At 56.5% G+C, this 21,534-nt stretch overlaps 1 protein-coding gene and 1 long non-coding RNA gene across 2 annotated transcripts; one reads left to right on the top strand and one right to left on the bottom strand.

Annotated features, from left to right (window-relative positions):
• The first annotated feature begins 5,652 nt into the window (after window positions 1-5,652).
• Window positions 5,653-18,033, top strand: MOGAT2 (monoacylglycerol O-acyltransferase 2). Its single transcript, XM_070064860.1, has 6 exons — window positions 5,653-5,893; window positions 7,047-7,225; window positions 14,095-14,299; window positions 14,635-14,809; window positions 15,328-15,527; window positions 16,794-18,033. The coding sequence occupies exons 1-6, from the start codon at window positions 5,803-5,805 to the stop codon at window positions 16,946-16,948; spliced, it is 1,005 nt and encodes a 334-aa protein (XP_069920961.1). The 5' UTR covers window positions 5,653-5,802; the 3' UTR covers window positions 16,949-18,033.
• Window positions 9,275-14,186, bottom strand: LOC138847116 (uncharacterized). The gene is made up of 3 exons (XR_011384726.1): window positions 14,077-14,186; window positions 12,792-13,078; window positions 9,275-10,350 (listed from the first exon to the last, which is right to left on the bottom strand). It is a non-coding gene; the product is annotated as an uncharacterized lncRNA (long non-coding RNA).
• Window positions 18,034-21,534: the final 3,501 nt, after the last annotated feature.

Below are 21,534 nucleotides of genomic sequence, written 5' to 3' on the forward strand. Positions count from 1 at the left end.
AAGAATGTTCATACCTAATTATTATAAAGCCATCAATTAGAAAATTAACATGGATGCATTATTATTAGCTGGTCTACAAAGTTTATTCAAATTTTGCCAATGGACTCAATCATGTCCCTTATATAAAAAAGGAACTCGGGTATCCAAGTTGCATTCAGTTTTCATGTTTATTTAGTCATCTTTCATATGAAACACTCCCTCCATTTCTTCTTGTCTTTCAGGACTCAGATGCACATGGAGCAGCCACTTTGTGTAGTAGTCTTCGTCTTGGGTTTGTCTGGTGCTTCCTTGTGGTTACAGTCAGGCTATGCAGTGTTGTTGAGAATATCACAGAAGTGAAGTTCTGTTCTTCCTATCACGCCCTGTCAGGTGGTATATAACTTTGATGGGTTACTGGTGATGTTAAGTCTATTTGGATAAAATCATTGTCTACCAGTTCTCTCCAAGTAAAGTTACTCTTTCCCAATACATGATAATGAAACATGAGACCTTGAAAGGTTGCTGCCATATGATTTCATTTCCATAACATTCCTGAAATGACAAAACTATAGAAATGGAGAGCAGCTGAATGATTGGCAGAGTGTAAGGAAGGGAGAGGGCAGAGGAGGCCGTGGGTGGGTGCAGCCCCCCACACAGCACAGGGGCTCTGGTGGTGATGGGACAGCGTCGAGTCAGTATCCTGCTCGGGACATCATACCACAGTGGTTCACACTGCAGGGACCCGAATAAACCACACATGGGCCAAAGACATCAGTAGGAAGGATAATTAAGTCTCCAATACATGGGGGCGGGCTTAGCAGGTAAAGCTGCCGCCTGCAGTGCTGGCATCCCATAGGGGCGTTGGTTTGAGTGCTGGCTGCTCCACTTCCAGTCCAGCTCTCTGCTATGGCCTGGGAAAGCAGTGAAGATGGCCCAAGTGCTTGAGTCCCTGTACTCATGTGGGAGACCAGAAGAAACTCCTAGCTCCTGGCTTCAGCCCAGTTCTGGTCGTTGTAGCCATTTGAGGAGTGAACTAGAGGATGAAAGACTCATTCTCTCTCTCTCTCTCTCTCTCTCTCTCTCTCTCTCTCTGCCTCTGCCTCTGCCTCTCTGTAACTCTGCCTTTCAAATAAATAAAAAAATCTTTAAAAAGAAGAGTCTTCAATACACTGAACAGTGATGGGCATTTGGCACAGCAGTAGCAACACCTATTGGGACGCCTGCATTCCATATCAGAGTGCCTGGATTCAAGTCCCGGCTTCACTCCTGACTCCAGCTTCCTGCTCATGTGCAACCTGGGAAAGATTGTGAAGGCTCAAGTGCTCGGGTCTCTGACACCCATGTGGGAGACCCAAATGGAGTTCTGGCTTCCATGGATTTGGGGAGTGAACCAGCAGATGGGAGGTCTCTCTCTCTCTCTGAAATAAACTATTTTTTAAAAAAGATAAATTTATTTTAAAAATTAGCAAATGAAATCCATCAATGTTCAGAAAGAAGTAAACATGTGTGCAAGGTGGGGTCAACATTCAGAAATCAATGCACCCTGTCAGTAAGCTAAAGAAGAAGAATCACATGATCTTATCAATTGATGCTGAAAAGCACTGGACGGGCTGGCGTGTCGCAGGGAGTTCAGCTGCCGCCTGCATTGCCGGAATCCCATATCGGAGTGCTGGTTCGAGTCCCAGCTGCTCCTCTTCTGACTCAGCTCCCTGCTAATGTGCCTGTGAAGCAGTGGAAGATGGTGCAAGTGCTTAGGCCCCTGCCACTGCTCTGGGGAGCCTGGGATGGAGGTCCTGGTTCCTGGCTTCAGCTTGGTCCAGCCCCAGCCATGGGACCATTTGAAGAGTAAATCAGCACATGGAAGATTCTCTCTCTGTCTCAAGCTACTTCCAAATAAATAAATCTTTTTGCAAAGGAAATGCACTTTAAAAAATTCAGCTCCCATTTGTGATAAAAAAAAACTATTAAAAACTGGAAATGGTGAGGAACTTCCTCAGTTATGATAAATAACATCTATGGATAACCTAGAGTTGGCATCACACTTAATGGTGAGAGACTGGATACTTTCTCCTTAAGGCTGGGAATTTGGCAAGGATGTCCTCCTTAGCAGCTAGGGCAAGAAAACAAGAAAATTAAATAGAAGGTATGTAGGTAGGGAAGGAAGAAGGGAAACAGCTTTATTCACAGGTGATGAGATTGTCTACAAAGCTGTGGATTCCGTGAAATTATAACATTCTAAGAGGTTTAATTTATTTTTTTGAAAGAGAGAAAGAGAGGGGTGGGGGGCACCTATTTACTGCTTTACTTCTCAAATGCCTGCAACACCGAGGACTGGGCCAGGCTAAAGCCAGGGTCCTGGAACTCAATCCGTGTCTCCCACACGGGTGGCAGGGCTCCAGTGCTCGATCCATCACCTGCTGCCTCCAAGGGTGATTATTTGCAGGAAGGCAGAATGGGGAGCAGAGTCAGGACTTGGGATGCAGGCACCCCAGGCTGTGCCCCCCCCGCCCACTGTGGCAAGTACCCAGCGCCATGAGAAAAGCTTTTGCAGATGATTCTAAAACATACAAGAGTGATTAAAGATTATTTATAGCCTAAGATAGGAGAGAGCTCCCTGGCCCAGATATTAGAACTAAATAATTCAGAGGGCGTAGCACCATTCGAGACAGAGAGATCGACTAAGGGGAGAGAATGCAAGCCCACACACAGGCCACGCGTGTGGAGAGCGTTGCTACGTGACCGGTGGGGAAGGAGGGCAGGCTCAGCAAGCATCTTCTAATGGTTATCCGCGTGTCACAAGATAAAACTGGACAATAACTCATACTTCGTAAAAACCCAGATGAATTACGAGCTCACACATTGAAAACAAAACTTTAAAATTCTAAATAGAAAATATAAGAAGAGATTTCCTAAGGCAGACCAAACAACAGCTATTAAATAAAAAGCTGATAAATATGAATATATTAAAATTTAAAATATTTGTTTATCAGGGACTGATGCCAAGCCCCTGATGCTCGACTTACAATTCAGCTCCTTGCTAATGCGCTGGGAAAGCAGCAGCAGATGGCCCAAGTGCGTGGGCTCCTGCACCCGTGTGGGAGACCAGGACGGGGTCCAGGCTCCTGGCTCAGCACTGGCTGTTGTGATATTTGGGGAATGAACCAGAAGATCAAAGATCGATCTCTTTCTCTCCCTCACTCCCTCTCCCTCTCCCCCCACTTCTCTCTGTAACTCTACCTTTCAACTCAGTAAATAAATCTTAAATAGGATGTGTTTACCTAAATGACAAGCTAAATTTTGAGAAAAGAAATTTATATTATTTGCCACCATGAGTCTATAAAAGCATCTTCAAGTGCATATGAGAAGCACAAAAAACGCTGTAGAGAAATGGGCAAAAATTAAGACCTAGCTTTTCACGGGTGAGGAGATGCCTGTGAGTAGAGATGTTGGACGTCAGTGATCAGGAAATGCCAATCAAGACTGGAACAAGGCAGCATTTTACCACCTGGCAAAGGATAAGAAGTGTGACCACCCCCAGTGTCAGGGGATGAGGATCCATGGGTGCCCCCTTGTTCCTGGGGGGAGTGCAGATTGGTGTGATTGTTCTGGTAAAAGGTTCACATACTCTGAGCCCCAGGGGTCCCTCTGGCTGTGCTGAGTCTGTGGGAAAGAGAGTGGGGATAGAGAGCCCCAGGCCATCCAAGGGGCTGGCTGTGGCCGGGGAAAGTAGCTGCTCCGTTCAGGAGGTGTCTGAGTCAAGAAAAGACTAGAACAAGACCTCTGTGTAAAGTGGTATCTAAATGGCCAGTAGACCCAATAAAACAGCTCAACCCAGAAAGTCATTAGGAAAACCCTGGCGCCACCAGGCAGTACCACTGCACACACAATAAAACAGCTACAATGTGGAAGACACACAGACCAGCGTTCTCAAAGATGCCTTGTGAACATACAAATGCGCTACCACTTTGGAGGACAATATGGTTTCCTCCTGTGAGTCCCAGCCATCCCATTCCCAGGTGTGTACCCAGCGAAGGTGCCCTGAGAGACGCATCCGAGAATGTTCTCAGCACCACACTTCAGAGTAGCCAGGGACAGTGGGCAGCCCGCATGCTGCATTCACACGGCGAGAACAAAGGCTCGCAGCAGGGATGGCTCTCACACACATGGCCTTGAACCCAAGAAGCCAGTCTCAAAAGAGCACAGACTGCACGATTCACTTCTTTTTTTTTTTTTTTTAATTTTAAAAAATACTTATTCATTTATTTGAAAGAGTTACACAGAGAGAGGAGAGGCAGAGAAAGAGAGAGAGGTCTTCCATCCTCTGGTTCACTCCCCAGTTGGCTGCAACAGCTGGAGCTGCACCGATCCAAAGCCAGGAGCCAGGAGCCAGGAGCCAGGAGCCAGGAGCTTCCTCTAGGTCTCCCATGTGGGCGCAGGGGCCCAAGGACTACGGCCATCTTCTACTGCTTTCCCAGGCCATAGCAGAGCTGGATTGGAAGTGGAGCAGCTGGGTCTTGAACTGGCGCCCTTATGGGATGGTGGTACTGCAGGTGGCGGCTTAACCCACTTACGCCACAGTACTGGCCCCCACGATTCACTTCTTATATAGATCAGGACCAGCTGGGAAGGGTGTGGACCTACTCGGGGGAGCTCGGTGATTGGCAAGGAGCCAGGGGCTGCTGGCAATGGTCTGTTTGTTGATTCATGTGGTGACAACACGGGGTGGCCCCTGTGTGAAAATGCCCCCCTGTGTTTGATACACTGCAGATTTTGGCCTGAGCAACATGGTAAACAGTTACCTTTGCTGAGATGGCAATGAGCAGAGAAAGAACCAGAAAGGGGAAATGAGATTCAGTTTTGAACATGTTATAAGGGGTGGCCATCAGCATTCAAGTGCGGAAGTCAAGTAGCCGCCTGGACGTTCAAGTTCAGAGCTCCAGGGAGAAGGCAGAGCTGGCCACACAGACCAGGAGTCCTGACTGTGCAGACAGCATACAGGGCCATGAGCCTGGATGTGATCAGCAGGGGAGTGAATGCAGAGGGCAGAGGTACCGAGGGGTGGAGGTGGCGGCGGGCTCAGACAGTCTGAGCATGAAGGAGACCACGAAGGAGCCCCCAGGCAGCTGGGGAGAAAACCAGGAGAACGTGGTGCCTGGTGGGCCAGCAGCAGCTGTTGAGAACTGACCCCTGGACCTAGCGACACCCACGTCACTGGTGAACTCGTCGAGGGCAGTTTTGTGGAGTGGTGGTGTCGGCAGTGTGTGGGCAGGGAGGACCCACGGCGGGTGAAGACAGGAGGGTGTGCAACATAGCCAGCTCATTGAGTTTGGCTGTGCAGCTGGACAGAGAAATGGGGCAGGCGGTGGAGGAGGGGGTGGGGCCAGGATTTTTATATGAGAGCCACGACAGTGTATTTGTGGGGAGGGAAGAGTAGACATGGCAGGAGAGAGAGAGGGGGGACAAGAGCTGGAGCCAGGTCCTGGAGTAGGTGAAGGGGGTGGGATTGCCGAGCCCCACCTGTCAAGAGAGCGAGCAGTTGGTTGGAAGGGCAGCTGCAAGCAATCAGAGAGAGGCAGCCTGGCCGATAAGGGGCTGCCGGGAAAGCTGATAAATGCCGTAGGGCTCTTTCTCCTCCTCCTTCCTTCGGCCAACCCCAGCACCAACTCAAAGGTTCCTTCTGGGAAGTAGGGCCCTGCCTGGGTTGGGGCAGGGAGGCCTTGGCACCAGCCTGGGCAGTTTGGCCCCCTCCCAGGCAGCTTCAAGCAGACACAAAGCCCGGTGGGGGCCTGGCCACACAGCGGGGGCGCCGGGAAGACGGGCACCATGGTGGAGCTGGCACCCTTGTCTGTGCCATGGGAGCGCAGGCTGCAGACCTTCGCGGTCCTCCAGTGGGTCTTCTCCTTCCTGGCCTTGGGTAAGGCAGGCTGCGGGCAGGCGGGAGGCCCCAGGCACGGGGCGCGGGGAGGGCCCGAGCAGCCTGGCCAGGTGCACGCCGCACGCTGATGGTGAATGGCTGTGTGCTGACCGGACTCTGCTGCAGTCACAAAGCTCTCAGTTGCCCTGGGGGTCTCTTGGGCCTGCGCAGAAGCCTTCTGGGCAGCAGGTGGGCATCGTGTGGCCTTGGGCAGGTCCTTAGCTTTCCACCCATGCCTAACCTTTCTGGGCCTCTACTTGAGCATCTGCAGAATGGGGACGGCAGGGTTGTTGTGGGTGAAATGAGGCACTGTGATTACTCCTGGCCTGGCCCCTGCGCAAGGCTCACACAGGAGGGCACGGTCTCTCCCTCACGCCGTCTGTAGATCTGTGCCCAGGGAGGAGATCACCTTTGCCCAAACTCCAGCTCCCCTCGAGGTGACATTTTGGAGGAGAGCTATGGACCTGGGTTCCAGCTCCCTGCTAATGCACACCCCGGGAGGCAGGAGATGATGGCTCAAGTGCTTGGGCCCCTGTCACCCATGTGGAAGACCCAGATGGACCTCCTGTCTCCTGGCTTCAGCCTGGCCCAGCCCCAGCTATTGTGGGCATTTGGGAAGTAAACCTGCTAATGGGAACTGTGTGTATGTGTGTGTGTATTTCTCTGTCTCTCTTTCAGATGCATTTAAAAAAAATTGTTTAAAAAAAAAAACCCACAAAGTGCCCTCAGCACAACCTTGGACAGTTGGCTCTGGGTGGGCAGGGATTGTCTGTTCACCGCTGAACCACTAGCGCCTGGCACGCTGCGGGTGCTATTTGTAAATCGTGGGCAGAAAAGGGTCTCCCTTCTCCCTGAGATCCCAAGACACAGAAACTAGAACAGTGACTCAGTCTGCTGTCACCATTTGTGGAGCACCTGCTGAATGCAGACTGCTGCACGGTTTGCGGGGTGGGCGTGGGGAGGGCCACGCAACCTGATGCGGTGGATTTAGTGAGCTGGGGCTCATGCCCATGCTGCCTCCCCCTCGGCGCCCCCAGCTCCTCCACGAGGGCGCAGGAAGCGAATCTCCTCCTCCTCCCAGGGTCGAGGGTTGGGCAGGACGGGGCTGCCCTCAGTCTCCCGCCTTCTCTGACGGCTCTGCTGTGCTCCCCAGCCCAGATCTGCTTTGTGGCGTTCATCAGCCTCCTGTTCACGAGATTCTGGGTCTTCGCTGTCCTGTATGCGACCTGGTGGTACCTGGACCGGGACAAGCCGCGGCAGGGCGGCAGGCGCAGCGAGGTCTTCCGCCGCGGGGTGATATGGAAGTACATGAAGGACTATTTCCCCGTCTCTGTGAGTGTCGCCGGTTGGGCTGCCGGCTGGGCTGCGGGGTGGGGCTGGCTGGCGCGTGCAAGACCCTGGGCGGTGCTCCTTCGTGGCCTGGGACAGACCAGCTTCTCTCTGTCCTGGTCTTACCGTCTACAGGGATGTGGAGGGAATGAGGACCAAGGCATACGCAGGCTTTGCAGGGGCTCTGGGGCACAGATAGGTGTTTAAATTTTTTTTAATGGGTTTATCTGAAAAGCAGAGAAACAGAGAGGCAGATAGAGAGCGAGCTTCCATCCACCGGTTCACTCCCCCAAATGCCCAGAGCAGCCAGGGCTGAGACAGGTGGAAACTAGGAGCCCAGAACTCCATCCGGGTCTCCCAAGTACTTGAGCCATCAGAGCAGCCTCCCAGCGTGCATCAGCGGGCAGCTGGATCGGAAGCGGCACTCAGACCCGGCACTCTGGTATGGGATGCAAGTGTCTCAGACGGCGACTCAACTGCTGTGCCAGGTGCCCGCTCCCCCGACATGTTTCTTAAAGACACAAACCCATCCGTGTTTGAGGCTCAGAGTGAAGGCATTGAACTCACTGGTCCTCCGCTTACATTCATCCCACCATAAGACTGAACGTGCAGAGAAGGACAAGGATGCGGTCCCACCCTGCCCACAGCAAGTTCTTTTACCAATTTTAAAATGCGTGCATTAGCGTGGCTGAAGGGACAGGGGAGAGAGCCTGAGCCGGCCTTGATTTCTCTGCTGTGTGTCCTCACACAAGGCTTTGTCCCATTCAGAGCCTCAGTTTCCCCATGGCCCTGGAAGCAGATGGGTCTCCCCAAGTCTTGGTGCCGCCTACCATCCGGCTCCCTGGCTCAGGACACCATGTGGTCCTCGTCAGCCACTGGCCCTGGGCCTGAAGGCCAGGCCTGGATCTGAGCGAGCGGACCCTTGGGCTCCCTCACCTGCCCCAGCTTCCCCCAGCAGACTGAAGGCCTGGACCAAGCTGCCAGGTGGCCAGAAGGGAGGGGGTGGGGGGAGCAGGGTCTGCACTGGGAAGAGGAGAGAGGGAGGGCATGGAGCGGGGTGGCCTCCAGAGCCACGCAGGTTGGATCCTCGTGTGTGACCTCGGGGAAGCCCCCAGTCCCTGGAGCCTCAGTTTCCTGATATGCAAAGCGGCAATAAAGCCACTTATCTCCCTGGGCTGTGTGGATTCAAGGAGACACCACAGGTCAAGCGCCTTGCAGGTTCTCAGTGCTGTTTCATGGAGTCAGCACCTGAGAGCCAGGAGCCCTCCCATGCTGTCTCCCTCTCCTACCCCCCGGGAGCCCTGCCATGCTGTCTCCCTCTCCCACCCCCCAGGAGCCCTGCCATGCTGTCTCCCTCTCCCACCCCCCAGGAGCCCTGCCATGCTGTCTCCCTCTCCCACCCCCCAGGAGCCCTGCCATGCTGTCTCCCTCTCCCACCCCCCCAGGAGCCCCACCTCCTCCTGCCCCCCCAGGAAGCCCCTCAGCTGCTTAGAGAGGAGGGGTGGAAAAATGGAAAACCGGGCCCACTGCTGTGAAACAGCCAGCCCGAAGCCCGGAGCTGGGCTCCCGCCTGGACCCCTCCTGAGTGTCTTAGGGCCCCACGAGAACTAGCAAGCTGGGCACCCCAGGGAGCAGGGCCTCCCGGGCAAAGGGCAAGAGTTGGCTGGAGGAGGCGTGCACTCACCAACAAGGCAGGTGTTGAAGGGCAGAGTTCGCGGTGACCTGGGCCTCCAGCGGGGGCTGCCCGGCCCTCACCTGTGCCGCCTCTGCAGAGCCGCCCTCCCCCCCCCCCCCCCCCCCCGCTCTTGTCAGTAGCCGTGGGCACAGACCTGTCCTCTCACTGGGACCTTTGGGCTTGGAGATTCCAAACTCCTTTTCTTGCCTCTTCTCTCTCCAGCCTGGGGCTCCCTCTTTTTTTCCCCCTAAAGATATATTTCATTTATTTGAAAGGCAGAGAGAGAGAGAAAGCCCAATCTTCTGTTGTGTTCTAGATTGCCCAGAGAGAAAGAACCAGCGAGACGCACCGAAATGCAAAGAACAAAGGGACTTTATTTGTAGGTCCAGCATGCTGGGGCCCCAGCCTCCCATGCAGCGCAGTGCTGGGAGACCAAGACCCCCTTCTCTTTGTTCTTGGGGGTTTTTATAGTTCCCTGGCAAACAAGTATTACGCTCGCATTCCTTTCTTCCCCTGGCCCTGCAGGACCAGGGACGGCCCACCTTATTGGTTGCCTCCACCTGGTCTTGCAGACTGCACCAAGGACTGCCCGGTGTCAGGTTTCATCTTCTCATACCAGGCGCATCCTGGGCCTAGTCAGTTTTTTTGTCTTGTAAGAAGCCTGTCATGGTGTGGCATGACAGGCAGAAATGGTGTTGGGACAGCTCTGTGCCTACCAGACCTGCTGTCCTTGCAGTGGCTCCCAGGGAGGGTCTTCTCAGTGCTGACACCATTGACATTGGTGAGATAGTGGACTTAACTGGCACAGGTTTTTTGTTTTTTTTTTTTTTTCATTTTTTTTAATTTGAAAGGCAGACATACACACAGAGAGAGAGAGAGAGAGAGAGAGAGAGAGATCTTCCCTCTGTTGATTCACTCCCCAGATGGCTGGGCCAGGCTCAAGTCAGGAGCTAGGAACTCCACCTGGGTCTCCCACACAGTGGTAGGGGTCCAAGTTCTTGAGCCATCATCTGTTTCCCAAGATGTGCATTCGCAGGAAGCTGGATCAATAACAGAGCAGCTGGAACTAGAACTCAAGCACTCCAATATAGGATGCAGGTGTCACAAGTGGCTCCTATTTGCAGAAGTTGGATGTGCCTGGTTTTTCAGGATTATCATGGCACCGAGCCATTGCCACACCACCTATCAAAGGTAGGCAGTACCACCGAGTGGCCAGCAGAGGGCGAGATGACACGCAAAGTTGGCTTTGCTGGTCCTGGACTGGGAGCCTTTAGGAGGGCTGCGTGCAGACTCCATTCCCAGCAGGAATCTTGGGTGAGCAGAAGGCTGCAAGTCCCAGCTCCATCAGGCTCCCCTGCCTTCACAAGCCCACGCACTCCACTGTCAGGTGCCTGCGCTCATCTGTTGATTCCCGAGCATCTGTGGGTCCTCTTGTGATTCTGTGAACCAGCTCCTAGTGGTGGAATTCAAGCAAAATCAGGAAAATGTTTCTAGGCCCTGGCACTCCCTGAAGTCACCCTGTGGGCTTCCTAGAGAGCTGTGGCCACCTCCGGCTGAAGCCCCCTCTGCCCTTGGAGGGGGCTGGGGAGCCTTCACAGTGATTACGTCATCAGTTGGAGCAAACACTGCCTCCCCAGGCCAAGGCCTTCCTAGGAGCAGCTGGGCGCTGTGGCTGGGGCTGTGACCGTGTGGTCACTGTCATGGCCAGGCTTGGGGCTGTGCAGTACACCCCTCTGACCTCACCCAGGCTTGGGACAAATTCTCAGCTCCTCTGCAGCTTTCCAGGACTCACTCGGGACAGTGCCAGACCCTCTGCCCCCACCCCACGGGTCTTTGTTTTTGTTTTGTTTTGTTTCAAGATTTGTTTATTTAGAAGAGTTACAGGGAGAGAGGGAGAGACACACAGAGAGATCTTCCCTTTCCCTCTCTCACGCCCCCTGCAGGCAATGGCAGAGTTTGGCCCCATCATCTGGGTGGCTGTGGGTGGTCACTCGACCCCTCAGCTTACTGGGACTGCCACAGCTCAGCAGCCCCCTGGGGAGAGGGCTCTGAGAGGGTTAAGCAATCTGGCTCTGCTGTAGGAGGGGACAGGGCGTTTGCTGGGAGACAGGGCTGGACGGGTGTGGTGGGGAGCTCACGAGCACTCCTCTTGCTCAGCCCAGCCCCAACACCCTCTTCCCGAGAGCCCCAAGGGTGCTGTGCTCTTCTGGGCAGGAACTGGGCAGGCGCCTGGGCTTTGCAGCCCGGCTGCCCGTCCCCAGGAGGACTAAAATGCCTCCACTGAAAGCTTGTACACGGCGGGCAGGGCCACGTCGTTTGTAGCAGCAACAGGATGGAAGGGACACCGGTGTCCATCGACTGAGGAATGGACAAACAAAACGTGCTTTGTCCACGTGCTGGGGTAGTATTTGGCCATGAAGAGACACAAAGCTCTGACAGCAATGAGCCTTGACAGGGCCACGCTAAGTGAGAGAAGCCAGACCGAGAAGGCTGTGTACTGCAAGATCCCATGTATAGGAAATGTCCAGAAACAGGTGAACTCACAGAGAGAGGGTGGAGGGTGACTCCTAGCAGATGTAGGCTTCTCTGTGGAGTGTTGAAAATGTTCTGGAATTAGATGGTGGTGTGAATTACAGAATCATTTAAATATATTCAAACCACTGAACTGGTTTAAAAGGGTGGATTTTATGGTGTGCAAATTACATCAATTAAATAAAAAATCCAGCCATCCCCAGAGCCTGGCAGCCCGGCATCCCCTTCCCTAGCCCCACTTGATGGCACCACGCTCAGCTTGCAGGTACGTACCTGGCTGGGGTCTCCCAGGCCCCTGTCTGTCTTGGCCCAGGCTCGCTCCTCTCCCCTGAGCACAGCCCTCACACAGCTCCCCTTCCTCCTGGCTCACCTTGCATGAACCCTGCAGCAGTCCAGGGAGGGGTAGTCCCTGCCCTGGGGGACTGAGGGACCACTGAGGCAAGAAGGGGTCAGGGGCCTGGGAAAGGTCATGTGTGAGCCAGGGTCAGAACCCAGACGTCCCAGCTCCCAGCTCAGGGTTCTCCCTACCGCTGGTAGGACCTGGGGGATGTGTGGACGGCGCTGGGCTCCAGGGGCCTCCCTCCGAGGCAGCTGGTCTGCCCCATCTGTTGGCTGCATCGCTCCCTCCCTCCATCCCACATTCATTCCAGAAGTCTGCTCGGCTCCAGGCCTGCCCTGGGGAGATCCGCGGTCTCCAACCTGTGCACTGATGGCCTTGGGCGCTGGGGATGGGTACAAGAGGTTAGCACAGGAACAGACGGGGAGGCCACGTCTGGGGAGGTGTCAGGAGCATGCAGATGGTGTCAGGATCTTGTGCAAATCTCGCCTCCCTTGCCCACACACGGGCGCCCACAGCATTTCATGGCGCACCTCCCTCGTCGCCGTCCACAAGGTGCCGGTCCCGGAGGGTCGAGTGGGTCCACATTCCAGCAAATCACAGTTGTGGTGGGCCCGCCTCATCTTGCCCCTGCTTCCCCACCTAACAGGCTGTCCCCACCTGTCCCAGCCAGGACAGCAAGAGCTGCATGGTGCTCCCTGGTGCACCTGTTTCATAATTCATCTAAACTGGCCCTGTGGGTGGACAGCTGAGTGGATGCTGAGGCTTTGATATTGCCAGAAAATGATGCTCCTGCCAAGACGCTTGTTCAGATGTCATTTTGCACAAGCCTGAGACTTCCTGGAGGCTGCAAGTTCAGTTTTGTTTTTCAGTTTTGCCACATATTGTGCCCTTCCAGGGATACAAAACTCCATTGCAATGAAGGGAAACTTATTTCAGTACATTGAGCAACATATGGTTTTAAATTTTTTGAATATTTATTTATATATATATATGAGAGAGAGAGAGAATGAACTTTCACTTACTGGTTCACTCCCCAAATGGCCACAACAGCCAGGGCTGGGCCAGGCTGAAGCCAAGAGCTTCCTCCAGGTCTCCCACGTGGGTGCAGGGGCCCAAGCAGTTGGGCCGTCCTCTGCTGCCTTTCCAGGCCCATTAGCAGGGAGCTGGACTGGAAGCAAAGCAGCCAGGACTCCAAGTGGTGCTCCTGTAGAGGATGCTGGTGCTGCCGCTGTGGTTAACCCGCAGTGTCCAACACCGGCCCCCAGGTATGGCTTTAAAGAAACTACCACATGGGCTCCTCGCGCAGTACCTGTCATGGTGAGAGTAACCAGAGAGTTATCAGCTCTGTCTATGTTTTCATGTCTGCATGTGGGGGAGGGGTCCTCCAGGCAGCCTCCAGCAATGGGTCAGGAGGTGCCTGGAGGGCAGGTGGGGGGTGGCATCTCCAGAGGCCACGTCCAGGCCAAGGACAGGAGAATGTGGAGCTGTCGGCCAGGCTGGGACAGACATGCTCAGAGCCACTGCTGCCTGCAGGCTGCCCTGAGGCTGGGCAGCAGGTGTCCAGGGTCCCAAAGGTGGGAATGGGGTCCTCAGGGAGTCGTTGGCTGGAGGGCTCCCCTTGATGCCAGAAGGGCAAAGCTGAGTCACAGTGCAAAGGGCTGGGGTGGGGGTAGGGCAAAGTGTAAGGCCCAAGAGCCAACCCCTGGGGCCCCTAGGCCTGGGGCTCCTGGGGCCGTGGGGCAGGGAACTGGTCCCACTTGCAAGCCCAGCAGCAGTGGTCATCTGTGCAGAATGGCCACACGGCAGAGCAGCCTGGCTCATGGTGGCTCCTGCCCTCCACCCTCCGCCAGCTCCCCTAGAAGCTGCTCCAGACGGTGGCCTCTGCAGCTCACTGTGCAGCCTGGGCTCGCTGTGGCGCCGGCCAGGCAGAGAGTGGACTCAAGGCCCTGAAGGCCTGGCGTGGACAGAGCAGAGAGCCGCAGCTGTTGATGGCACAGCCTGGGTTGTGTTCAAACAGGGCCCTTCCAGCTCGGGGGTGCCCCCGTGTGGCCCATTGCTGCCTCCCCACGTCACATGCGGCCCAGCAAGCCCCAGAGTCCACACACCGCACCCTGAGCAGCCCTGGGCGGTGGCGTGGCCAGGGTGAAAGCGTCCCATTTGACAGATGAGGAGCCTGAGCGGAGCGCACGGCGTCCAGAGCCAGCGCCCTGGCGCACACACCACGGCTCGCCTCTCGGAGGCACCTGGAGAGGCAGAGGCTTGCCCAGGGTCACCGGAGCGGGCGGCGTAGACTCAGCTCCCACTCACCACCTGCCGTCCCTGCAGCTCGTGAAGACCGCGGAGCTGGACCCCTCGCGGAACTACATTGCGGGCTTCCACCCGCACGGCGTCCTGGCCGCCGGCGCCTTCCTCAACCTGTGCACCGAGAGCACTGGCTTCTCCTCGCTCTTCCCGGGCATCCGCCCCCACCTGATGATGCTGACCTTGTGGTTCCGGGCTCCCTTCTTCAGGGATTACATCATGTCCGGGGGTGAGCCTGCCCGCCCTGGGGCGCTGGGAAGGGTGGGGCTGGGGGAGCAGATTGCGGTGGGGGTGGAGGCTGCTGACAGCCCTCCTTCTGGGGGGGGTGCTCCAGGAGGAGGAGGCTGGAATCAGGGGAGCACTTCTGCAGCACCTTGCGGGGCACGGGGGCCCACGAGAAGGTTGGCAAGGGGGGGGCAGACCCAGGGAACCGCAGCTGGTGCGGGGTGCGGTAGGTGCCAGGAGGCCTCGGTGGATGTGGCTGGTGGGCACTTTCAGCCTTGGGCCTTGCTCTCTCCTCCCCTCTGGTCCCCCAGTACTGACCCTCCGTCTTCTCTCTCCCAGGGCTGGTCACATCAGAGAAGGGGAGTGCAGATCACATCCTGAGCAGGAAGGGCGGCGGGAACTTGCTGGCCATCATTGTCGGGGGTGCCCAGGAGGCACTGGACGCCCGGCCTGGAGCCTACACGCTGTTACTGCGCAACCGCAAGGGCTTCATCCGACTCGCCCTGGTGCATGGGTAGCGACCGGGACTTGGGGGGAGGGGTCCCTGCCGGTGGGAGGGGTCTACTCCGGCAGGGGGTTCTCAGCCCTTTCACGTGATGTCTTACGTGTGAATGCTGAGAGAAGCTGAGACAAGGGGGATGGGGATGGAAGGGCCTGGGGGGAAGTGGACATGGTCACCAGAGACCGGGTGGGGGTGGTCTGGAGGAATGGGGTTCATTCAGGGGCCTGCTACAAAAACACATCCTCTCGCCTGGGGGTGAAGCGGCTTTGAGGAATAAGAGCCAGCTGGCGCAACAGGGATTTTTCTAGGAAAAAATAAAAGCAGGTGTTTTCTCTCCGGGAGGATGCTGGGAAGCACGGGGCAGACAACTGTGGCCCAAAGAGGGACCAAGGCCGTCTGGAGGATGACCCAGGCCTCTGGACTCGATCCTTGCTCCAGTTCCCGCTCCCTTCCTGTGCAAGGGCAATGACCTTTCAGCTTGTGCAGCCCCTGGGGCCTCCCCCAGCACCCTGTGCTCTGCTTCCCTCCAGGGCGGCCCTGGTGCCGATCTTCTCCTTTGGCGAGAACGACTTATTTGACCAGGTTGAGAACTCCTCTGGCTCCTGGCTGCGCTGTGTCCAGAACTGGCTGCACGGGATCATGGGCGTCTCCTTCCCACTATTCCACGGCCGCGGCGTCTTCCAGTACAGCTTCGGGCTCATGCCCTACCGGCGACCCATCACCACTGTGGGTGAGCGAGGTGGCGGCCTGGGAGGGGCAGGCTCCAGGGACAGCACCTGAGCCGGTGCCATAGGGGACTTGGAGAGGGCTGGACACACACCTGCTCTCCTGGTGCTCACACCTGAGACTGGGACACGCAGAGAACCCTTCTGGAAGGCAGCCTGGAACAGGAACTGGGAGTTGCTGCTGGTTGCCGGGCACCTGCTGAGTGCCAGGCCTGACCCGGCTCCCTTGCATGAAGCAGCCCAGCGCATCCTGACAATGCCCGAGGCAGGGGTTATGATCCCCATTTTGCTGACGGTAAACTGAGCCTAGAGAAGTTAAGCAGCTTCCAAGAACTCACTGCGCCTTTGAGTAACAAGGTTGAGGATTGAGTCAGGATTTGTCTGACTTCTCATTATGCCAGACAGGGGTTTAATTTTGCCCAAGAAGACAGAACAAGGCTGGTTTGGAGAAGCTGGATCCCGGGAAAGGGCACTCGAAATGACTTAAAACTGTGCCTACAGCACAAATCCTTGGGCTTGGGATTACAGCCTGAGGGGTTGTCAGGCCAGGGCTGGGCGGGAGCTTCAATGTGCACACTTGGCACCGTCTATGCAGCTCCCCAGACGCCCCCTCTGCTTTCTTCTTGGATTCTAGCAGGGTTCCTCCAACACGGTTGGCAGTGAGAGGCTCATTTGTCTCCCCATCCGTCACTGACTTGTTCTAGCTGAGCACAGGGTGGCCACCCCCGACATCGTGACCTTCCCTGGGTCATGTGGCAACATTTTCATGCTCCCTCCAGAGCTATCCCAGGAGGAAAGGATGGGGAGCTGCCTTCCCAGCCAGGCAGAACCAACAGAAGGAGGCTGATTCCTGTCCAAGGTGGTGGCGGTGAGAAGAGCTGCCTGGCTGTGAACTTGCTCCCTTCTAGAAATACAGGGCCTTGTAATCGGCTTAGATTCCCAGAATCACGTAGCCTGGAGGTGAAGAGCACACCACAGGGGTTTAAAATCTGGCACGGGTGCTTCCTGGCTACGTGACCTTGAATGAGTTTCTTAACCACTCTGAGCCTCATAGGCCGACCTGTCAAACAGGACGAATGAGAGGTCTTAGCACCCGAGGATTAAAGGAGACAGCACATGTGAGCACCTAGCATGTGGCCTGGCCTTCTGCGAGTCCACTTCCTGGAATCAGGACTGGAAGCGATGGCAGGAAGAGTTCCTTCCTCCGGGGGTGGGCCCCTGTGACCCAGCGGCTCCCATGCTGAACCACCGCCCGCCTCTCTGCCTTGCAGTGGGAAAGCCCATCGAGGTGCAGAAGACACTGCACCCCTCGGAGGAGGAAGTGGACCGGCTGCACCAGCGCTATATCAAGGAGCTGTGCAACCTCTTTGATGCCCACAAGCTCAAGTTCAACATCCCCGCTGACCAACACCTGGAGTTCTGCTGAGTCCCTCAAGGCAGAGGAGGGGCTGCCCCAGAGGCCAGAGCTGGTGCTAGGGAGCCCAGCTGGAGGCGCTGAGAGGGTGCATGCTTCGGCAGAGCCTCCCCCGACTCCTGCAAACCCAACCTGTGTCAGGCCCCCACTGGAGCTGGCATCGTGGAAGGAGAGAGCAGGCTCCCGCATGCGCAGAGCCTCCCTCTCTGTGCCTCTGTCTGCTCCTCTATGAGATGGAGAAGGGCTGGAAGAGAATGATTTCTGAGGTCTCTGTCCTCTGTTGTAAAGTTACTCAAACACGGCCCACTGAAATGTGGGGAAACCAGAGCCAGGTTTTTTTGTCCTCGAACCCTGAGTGACAGTGTAAAAAGTCACCAGCTCCAGCCCTCTCTCCTACCAGCTTCCCCACCCTGACCTGGAGGCCCCAGCTACTTCCTTCCCAAGCAAGTGAGGAGAGGTTGACCAGTAAGCCCCTGCACTGGCACTGGCCACCTCCATGTGTCTGCAGCCTCTGGGCTATGGCGTGGCGTCCAGCAGGCGCAGGAGGTGAGCCACGAGGACGGTGCTGTGTCCCTGTCTCTGTGACTGTGGGCAGACCTCCTTCCCCTCCCTCTGAGCCACAGTGTCCCCAAAGCACATGACGACCTCTGAGTCTCAGCTCTGCCACTGCAGAGGTGGAGGGCTCCACAAGGGCCCCTCTCGCTCGTCCTTTGTAACCTCAGGCCCTGACCTTGGCATCAAAGGGGTGCTTTGGGGCAGGTGTTTGGTGCAGAGGGGTAAGCTGCCACTTGGATGGCCGCTTTCCCTACTCAGTGCCTGGTTTGAGTCCCGGTCACTCCATACTTCCTATCCAGCTGCCTGCCAGTGGAGTTGGGAAAGCAACTTGAGTTGGCTCAAGTGCTGGGGTCCCTGCACCCACCCCTGGAGACCTGGATGGAGCTCCTGGCTCCTGGCTGCAGCCTGGTCTGGCTCCAGCCCCAGCTCCCAGCTGTTGCAGCCAATTGAGAAGTGAATTAGCATATGGAAGATCTCTCTCTCTCTCTCTCTCTCTCTCTCTCTCTCTCTGCCTTTCAAATGAATAAATATTTAAATAAAAATAGGGTTGTGTTTCATAAATGTCTGTCAGGGGCTGGTGCTGTGGCATAGTGGGTAAAGCCCCCTCCTGCAGTGCCGGCATCCCATATGGGCGCCGGTTCAAGTCCCAGCTACTCCACTTCTCATCCAGCTTTCTGCTATGGCTTGGGAAAGCAGTAGAAAATGGTCCAAATCCTTGTGTTTCTGCAACCACATGGGAAGACCCTGAGGGAGCACCTGGCTGCTGGCTTCGGACCAGCACAGCTCTGGCCATTGTGGCCATTGGGGAGTGAACCAGGGAATGGAAGACCTCTCTTTCTCTCACTTGCGCTCTCTTGCTCTCTCTGCTTCTGCGTCTCTGTAACTCTGCCTTTCAAATAAATTTTTTTTTTTTTGGACAGGCAGAATGGACAGTGAGAGAGACAGAGAGAAAGGTCTTTCTTTTTTTCCGTTGGTTCACCCCACAATGGCCGCTGCAGCTGGCGCACCGCGCTGATCTGAGGCCAGGAGCCAGGTGCCTTCTCCTGGTCTCCCATGTGGGTGCAGGGCCCAAGGACCTGGGCCATCCTCCATTGCACTCCCAGGTCACAGCAGAGAGCTGGCCTGGAAGAGGGACAACCGGGACAGAATCTGGCGCCCCGACCAGGACTAGAACCCAGGGTGCCAGTGCCGCAGGTGGAGGATTAGCCTAATGAGCCATGGCGCTGGCCCCAAATAAATCTTAAAGAGTCTGTTAGTCCTTTTTACTTCTGTCCTCAACCTCAGCTAACAGGGCTGGGCAAAGCCTCAACATGGACCCCAAGCCTGGCCCTGTGACCCTCGGTCACCTTTCCAGAAGCTGCCTCAGAGCGGTCCAGAGGGGCTCTCCTCTTCCTGATGCATCAGCCCTAGCTTCCCTGCTCTGACCCCCTTGGGCTGGGTAAGAAGAGCAGGGCAGATGATGTAAGGCAGACACGAGGCGTGAGGGTTCACGCGTCTGCAGGCGGGGTGGGGTGGGCACACGAGCCCCGGCCAGCAGATCCTGAACTCTTGCATGAGGGACTTCTGTCCTCCCCAGGGAGGGGGCAGGGGAAGGCTGGGTCGCACTGGGGCTTGTGGCTCCCCTCCCCCTCCAGGAGCAGATCACACGATGACCACAATGTGGGAGGGGGCATTGGACATATGTAAATCTGATCCCACATCCTGGTCCCATGTTCAGCCTCCCTGGGCAAGTCTCATCACTTCCAAACCTCAGTTTTGTCATCTGAGAAATGGGAGTTAGCACATCCACACCCAGAGTCCTGAGCGGCAGCTGCTGAGATGGTAAGCAGAGGCGGGGGTCAGCGTGCACAGGGACCCCTGCGGGTGCCTGTTACCCGCGAGGGGGCAGGGTGGCACAGAGGTCACAAGGGGAGCAGTGACGTTCAGGGAAGGGAGTGACGGTTTCCAGCCACGGGGAAGACCTGGAGGAAGTGACTCGCAGACAGGGCCGTGAGGAAGTTACGCCAAGCAGGTGAGTAAGGGCCCGCGGTGCGTGTCCGTGGTTGCATCACAGGGGTCACTGGGTAGACACCAGACACAGCTAGTGCACACCCACCAGCTCACCTGCCACCTTACCCCGTCCTGGGTAGAACAAAGTTCACTAAAACGGCCCGCAGGTCAGGGGTGAGGCCTGGACCCTCCCCAGCCTGGCATACAAGGCTCTCCTTGCTGGCCCTCTAGACTTCGCCAGCCTCCCCCTCCCCCCGCGCCGGGCACCCACACTGCCCTCGCATGGTGCACGCCCTTCCCGTGCACCTGAAACCCTTGCCCTGACCCGGTCATCGTCACCCCCAAAGACCACCGCCCTGTCAAACCTCAGCCCCTCCCCTTGAAACTACTCTCTGCCCTGAATCAGAGGTAGTTCCCTCTTTCAGGAGTGAGGTCATGGGCATGGACCATGCACTGGGAACACTCTGAGGGCCAAGACCACAGCCTTGCTGCCTTTGGCGTCTTCCTAGCACCCCAGCATGGGGCCTGATGTGCCTCTGCATCCCCACGAAGGGGGCTTTTTTCCTTTTTAAAAGATTTATTTACTTGAGAGGCAGAGCTACAGACAGAGAGAGGTCTCCCATCTGCTGGTTCACTCCCCAAATGGCTGCAAAGGTCAGAGCCGGGCTTATCCGAAGCTAGGAGCCAGGAGCTTCCTCTGGGTCTCCCGCATGGGTGCAGGCACTTGGCCATTTTCTAGTGTTCTCCCAGGCCATTAGCAGGGAGCTGGATCAGAAGCAGAGCAGCCGGGACTTGAACTGGTGCCCATATGGGATGCTGGCACTGCAGGTAGAGGCTTAACCTATTATTGCCCCCACCCACAGAAGTGGGACTTGATTGGATGCATCAGTTATCCCCATCCAGCACCCTCCAGGCCGCGGCAGGGATGGTGGGGAGGGGATCGCATTCGTTGTCTGTTGAACAGCAAATGGCTCCTAAACAGCGAACGCCTGCTGTCTCACGGTCTCAGGGGCTAGAGACCTGGGAGCGGCTTAGCTGAGTGCTTCGCTCAGGGTTCCTCACGAGGCAGAGCCAGGCTGGGCTGTGACTGTAGTCTGACGGCTCAAGGAGGCTGGAGGAGCCGCTTCGAGCGCATGGGCAGCGAGGGGCAGGAGCGCGCCTCATCACGGGAGCGCCTCACCACCCGGCCCCTCCGCAGGCCGCCAGGGGCACGCTTCTGTAGGGCGAGTGAGTCTAAAAGAGAGAGCAGCCACCCTGCCGTTTGTGTCTGAGCCTCGCAGTCCCAGGCCAGCGAGGCTGCCCTGCTTCCTTGGTTACACCCGAGTCACTCGGTCCAGGCCACGCTGCACACCGGCGGGTGAGCACAGGGGGTGAGGTCGCGGGGGATGGGGTGAGCCCCTGGGGACCACGCTGGGCTACCCCAATCTGTGTGCTTCTGCACAGGGTGGCCACAAAGAGGGCGCTCACGTGGGGGCAGCCGCAGCTGGTGGGAGGCAGCAATGATGCGTGTGATCCATCGGCCTCGCTGGGAAGGCACAGGTGACCACTGGACTTGAGCGAGCCTGGAGGTGGGGAGGCTGCTTCCTTCGAAGAAACCTGGGAGGCAGCATCGAGCCCTGCTGTAGAAGGAGCCACACCAAACCCATGTGCAGAGAGGCATCCTTGCTCGGGGGAAGCCTGGGAGACTGGGGTGTTTGCTGTAGCTTCAGCCTTCTTGACGGGTGGCAGGAGCAGCACATACAAGGGTCAGTGTATTAATCTGGCACCTTGTAGCTGACACCTGCTGGCACCCTCAGAGTTGCCTGTGGGGCCTCACCATCGTGTGGGGAAGACAATTTCCTGCACCCCAGCACACACGCACATTCAGACAAGAGATAGCAGCACGACTGGTCAGGTCCGAGGTCCTCAGTGCTGGGGACAGGTGGGGTCTCCTCTGGCAATCACGCTGTCCTTTGACCTGGGAGAAGTTCTCAGCCATCATCACTCTCTGGGGACAAAGGGCCCACTGGGGCCCAGACCTTCTGATACTGCTGTGCGGTGACTCAGCTAGGGGT

Source organism: Oryctolagus cuniculus, chromosome 1 (assembly GCF_964237555.1).
Source record: "Oryctolagus cuniculus chromosome 1, mOryCun1.1, whole genome shotgun sequence".
Taxonomy (NCBI): Eukaryota; Metazoa; Chordata; class Mammalia; order Lagomorpha; family Leporidae; genus Oryctolagus; species Oryctolagus cuniculus.

Coding starts and splice junctions, on each gene's coding strand:
- MOGAT2 (XM_070064860.1), top strand. CDS start 5,803: ATGGTGGAGCTGGCACCCTTGTCTGTGCCATGGGAGCGCAGGCTGCAG. Junction 5,894..7,046: donor CTTCTCCTTCCTGGCCTTGG/GTAAGGCAGGCT, acceptor TGTGCTCCCCAG/CCCAGATCTGCTTTGTGGCG. Junction 15,528..16,793: donor GCGACCCATCACCACTGTGG/GTGAGCGAGGTG, acceptor TCTGCCTTGCAG/TGGGAAAGCCCATCGAGGTG.